General features: G+C 36.4%; 1 protein-coding gene across 1 annotated transcript in view; it reads left to right on the forward strand.

Annotated features, from left to right (window-relative positions):
• The window catches only part of LOC108967336 (homeobox protein H2.0), a 31,201-nt gene extending 29,158 nt beyond the window's left edge, over positions 1-2,043 (forward strand). Inside the window, exons 2-3 of the mRNA XM_018930669.1 lie at positions 1,051-1,670; positions 1,733-2,043. Of these exons, the coding sequence (XP_018786214.1) occupies positions 1,051-1,670; positions 1,733-1,972 (860 nt within the window). The 3' untranslated portion in view covers positions 1,973-2,043. The remainder of the gene's footprint in view (positions 1-1,050; positions 1,671-1,732) is intronic.
• Positions 2,044-5,028: the final 2,985 nt, after the last annotated feature.

The following is a 5,028-nucleotide window of genomic DNA, read 5'->3' on the forward strand; positions in this document are numbered from 1 at the left end:
ATTGCTATCTAGAGTCTCGTCTCCTGTAAAACGAAGTTGATGTTCGTTCAAAGATAGGTTTTTTTTCTTCCATAGCACACTAATTTTAGATTTTTTCTATTTCCTGATGATCCTGGTGCACTCTGCACATTATTTTCACTGACGGCCATAGGCAAAATCGTCAAACTATCTTCACATTCGTCATCTTCTATTATGTTTTCAAAACACAAATCATCCAAATCAGTGGGGTCAAAGTCTGGATCTGCAATGCTATCGTCATCAAAATCAAGTCCTTCAACGCTTTCTTCGTAATCCATAAGAATATTTTCGATTTCATCCTCTGTTAATTTTATATTAGGCGTACTAATAAAATACAGTTATAACACAATGTTGCAGATATGTCACAAAGCATTATTACCTGCACATAGCGAAAATATAAATATTGTAGCTTTTTAATAATTATAGTTCAAAACAATGAACTCGCCTTTCGAACTCCACAAAAAAAAACAAACGTTTAATTTTATATTTTTTATATATATATTTTTTTTGAATTATTGAAAAATTACACAATAGAGGCTTGACACGATCAGCACAACTTTAAATCAAACATTTTAAACAGCTGATCAAAACACGTGGGACAGCAGGTGGTACAATAAGTGTTCAAACCAGTTTGTACCAGCGTTGTAACATTAATATAAATATGGTTTCTATGTTCATATGAACAATTGTTAGCATAAAACCGGTTTGTTACAGATATGTTACAAGATGCYATAAAGGGTTAAAGATCTTAAATAAATTTAGTTTTCGCAAGTTAAGTTAGCACAGTATGTCAACCATGATCCCTTAAGTTACATCGATTGCTTTTCAGTTTATCTCTCTCAGTAGCGAGTACTATTTCTCATCTATCCTAATTTGTTCATTTCTTTTGTCTAATTTATTGCTCTCTCAATGAGAGAGAATGAGAACTGCGAAAACAAAATATTTTTGAATTTCGAAAAATCACTGAACGTCTTTTTAAMTTTTTTATACTAAAAGCCATTTATTTAAATAAATGTTTTTTTAATATTACAGTGCAGCTGCATGCTCCATACTCCGCGTTGGCCACATCTGCCCTTCTGCGCTTCCAACAACAACAGCAACAAAAATCCATTGCAACACATGCACAAATACTTGTCAATTCGCCAGGAATGTTGCAAAATCTGAGTGGTAACGGTGTTGGTACCGCTGTCAGTCTCGGTCTTAAATCTTTCCATAATCCCACAATRAATATGCAAAACTTTGCTCCACCGACGCTGTCAGTACGTTTCCCCACGTTGAAGACACATGCGCATCATTTATTGGACATTCCTATGAGTACCGCTAGCCTTTTAAATCATCACAGRCAGCACCATSCTCACCATGGGACGCAAACGACTAGCCTTGCGTCAAGCCACGCCGTCGCCAGTAACACCTCCCCACAACTACAACTAACAACTGCGAGCGGCAGTAATATTAGTATGAGTAGTAGCAAYAACAGTAGCACTAATGCGTCTGCTAGCAGTGGCGGCAGCAAAAGAAAACGCTCGTGGTCGCGTGCAGTGTTCAGCAATTTGCAGCGCAAAGGACTAGAAATACAGTTCCAACAGCAGAAGTACATAACAAAGCCCGATCGGCGTAAACTCGCGGCGCGCCTCAACCTYACCGATGCGCAGGTTAGTAGAGCCGTATTATCCATAGCATTGCAAATTTTTTGGTATTCTATAACCTTTTTCAGGTTAAGGTCTGGTTCCAGAATCGCCGCATGAAATGGCGCCACACTCGTGAAAATCTGAAAAGTGGCCAGGAGAAGCAAATACCGTCAGCGTCTACAAGTGCTGCGKTGTCCAATCACAAACAAGAGAGTAGCGTGCAAGCGGGTAATAATGAAAAGCAAATCATGGACGGTTATTCCAGTGACGATTCGTCATATGGTGAATTAAGTGAGAATGAAGACGAAATTGACGTGGTGCAATGAATTAATTATAATATGATATATTATATTTATACGAGTATTAGGTTGTCAAAAAAGTCTTGCGGTATTTTCRCTAGTTGGCGCTGAGAGCGCGTAGTTCTAGTTAGTCGCATCGGGTCATGCTATACCTTTTTTGAAAGGTCATTTCACGCGCTAACACGTGTTTGATTGATTGTCCTTTATTTTAAGTCGTTCGTGAGTTATAGCGTCGCAAACATGKAGCAAAATAAAGAGAAAATACGGCATATTTTACAGTACTACGGATACTACGATAAAGGCAAAAATGCATCACAAGCCGCCAATAAAATTTGTGCAGTTTATGGACCCGGTACAGTCTCCACTTCCACCGCACAACGATGGTTTCAACGTTTTCGTTCTGGTGTAGAGGTGGTCGAAAGAGACCGGCATAGTAGCAGCCGTAGCATCGGTCAAGAGCTGGGCATGAGTCATCAAAAAAAAAAATTTATGAACAATTGAAAATTCAATAAAAATACCGCAAGAAATAGCGCAAGACTTTTTTTACAATCTATTATTTTACTCTGCTTACACTACTCATTAATTGTATGCAGATATCAACAAAAGTACTCGTACATATACTCAATAACATAAAGAAACCAAAAAAATGTATAATAAAGCATTCATATTTATTTACTCTTACAATTTTTGTTACTCATTAGCATTTAATTAAAATAAACTTGTTACGATATTGTTAATTTTTTTGTGTATGAAAATAAATAAATAAATATATATGTATTTATGTCCAATATACTTTTTTAAAGAAATCTTACGCCAGATACGTTAAAATTTACTTACTAGATGGTGTGAGGCTTAATAGGAGCCGTTGTACAAATGGGCGTGTCACCGCCCACATTTTGGTGAAATCACATATCTCGCAACCTTACCATCTGATATAGACGAAATTTAGTACGTGACAATTTACTCATATTCCTATATCACAATGCGAAAATGGACAAAATCGGAATACAACCGCGCAGTTATATAATTGAAATTCAGGGAAAATCCTTTCCTGACAGTATTAACTCTGTGTGCCAAAACGAAATCACATGTGTGCACACAAAATCTCATTTCWCTCGTGTCGCCAATTCTCCGCATGCTTGTCGCACATATTCACTGTTTAAAGAACGAACGCAAAATGGACTGTATGTCGTGTATGGCGAAACGATTTCATACAGATCGAACGCACATGTTTGTCGTGTATGGCCACTTTGAGCCCCCATAAAGATTTTCGAGCTTCCGGTTGATTTTATACCGCATATATCGGTCAATATTTCAGTTATCAAAGAAAATTACAAAACGTGTTCATAACAGTATATCTTTGTGCTTCAATTAAATAAAATTTGACAAAAACTTAACCTACCAATCATATGTATAACTAATATCAGGATTTTCGAACATCTGACTGATATTACTCCATGTGCTTGGTGATTATATGTAAAGTAACTTAATGAACCACAGGGAACTTTTTTTTAATAATGTCATGATAATAATTAATAGATAAAATCGGACCCATAACAAGTTTGCTGCATGGTCACCTTTGGGAGCCAGGGGAAAGTGGAGGTCCTTGGTATAAATTTGTTTTCAAATTTTCCTTGGAGCTCGATGAAACTGCGTACTACACAGTGACTCGTTCTGGGTGAAGTTCCGTCTCGGAAATTATTTCTGGATTTTATTAACACTGTGTATGCAAATTTTACTTGTTTACATGTACGTTTAGATTAAAATGGTATTCCTTCTTTAGTAATTTCAATAATTTTTTGGGCAAATTCCAGGCAAATTATCGATCGTATTGATCGTCATCTAACACTAGGTTGCTAGTCTTGGATTTGTCTGAATTGGGGGTGAAAAAGTCGCGATTGTTTCACGGTCTTCTGGCGATACTTCCAGATTCGGCAAATATGTTTAACAACCTCATAATGRCTACTGGTGGGAGTTGCGTCAAAATCCCGTCTGAATTCCTCTAAGTATTCATTTTTAAAAAATAACCTGACAAACTAAAAAAAATTAAGTTCATTACTCACACAGATAAAAGTTATTACGGAATGTTTTGGAGCACGATTCGTGCGCYACCCTGTATWTTGTATATACATTGTGATAAAAAATCACCGGATTTCAAGAAAATGTCTTTTGCTAATCGGTATGCCATTTATGAGYGCGATCTACCAACCGAATYGTTTGCAGTAGCTGCTTAAGTCGGTTCATCTCACGAGTGCATTCCGAATTTTATAATGGCCCAAATATTTAACAAAGAATTTGTCTMAAATTTTGTATTTCTAAMTAAATYTCGTCTGCGGGATCGTTGCGAATGYTGGAAAATGCTTATGACATGCYTCGTTCTGGAAAACCTTTGACMTCTTCAACTGCTTGCTCGACTTGTCCCGATAAAAATTAATATTTTTCAAAAAGAGTACGATTGTGACCGAATTTAAAGCCAAAAACGCAATGAATACCATCGATCMACCACCGTWYTCACCAAATATGGCTCTGTGTATTTTTTTTTTTCGTGTTYCCCAAACTGTAACGGACGCTTCGTGAAACCCGTTTTCAGTTAGACAAAATTCACGGAAGGAGATGAAGGCCATTACGAAGTCTTCAAAACTCGTTTTGTGTTTTATTTACAATTTCGGGGTACTTTTTGCCATAATGTATTACTTATATATATGTATATGTATTTGATATCATAAATATCAATACTTCTTCTATAATTTTAAYAGGTTAATAATATTCTGCCTTTGTCTAAGTTTGACCTGAACGTCGAAGTGATAAAGATGTTTAGCCAATAAAAAAGCGCCAGTTTTTGGGCGACAAGGACGACTTCTACCGGGCAACAACAATTCYGTGACTGCCGTTAGAACTCAAATGAGCGTATAAACACATTATTATTGTGTTTAATGGTATTTCCTTGTGTCTCTGCCTCTTGTGGCCTTCAGAACAGGATATATTATAGAATCATTGTCGATCAATGGTTCAGTTTAATTCTTTAAATCTCACTTACTTGGTAAAAAAAAAAATCATCTTACAGTGCATTAAAAAATAACGTT

This window comes from Bactrocera latifrons, unplaced genomic scaffold (genome assembly GCF_001853355.1).
Source record: "Bactrocera latifrons isolate USDA-ARS-PBARC rearing strain unplaced genomic scaffold, ASM185335v1 scaffold_183, whole genome shotgun sequence".
NCBI lineage: Eukaryota > Metazoa > Arthropoda > Insecta > Diptera > Tephritidae > Bactrocera > Bactrocera latifrons.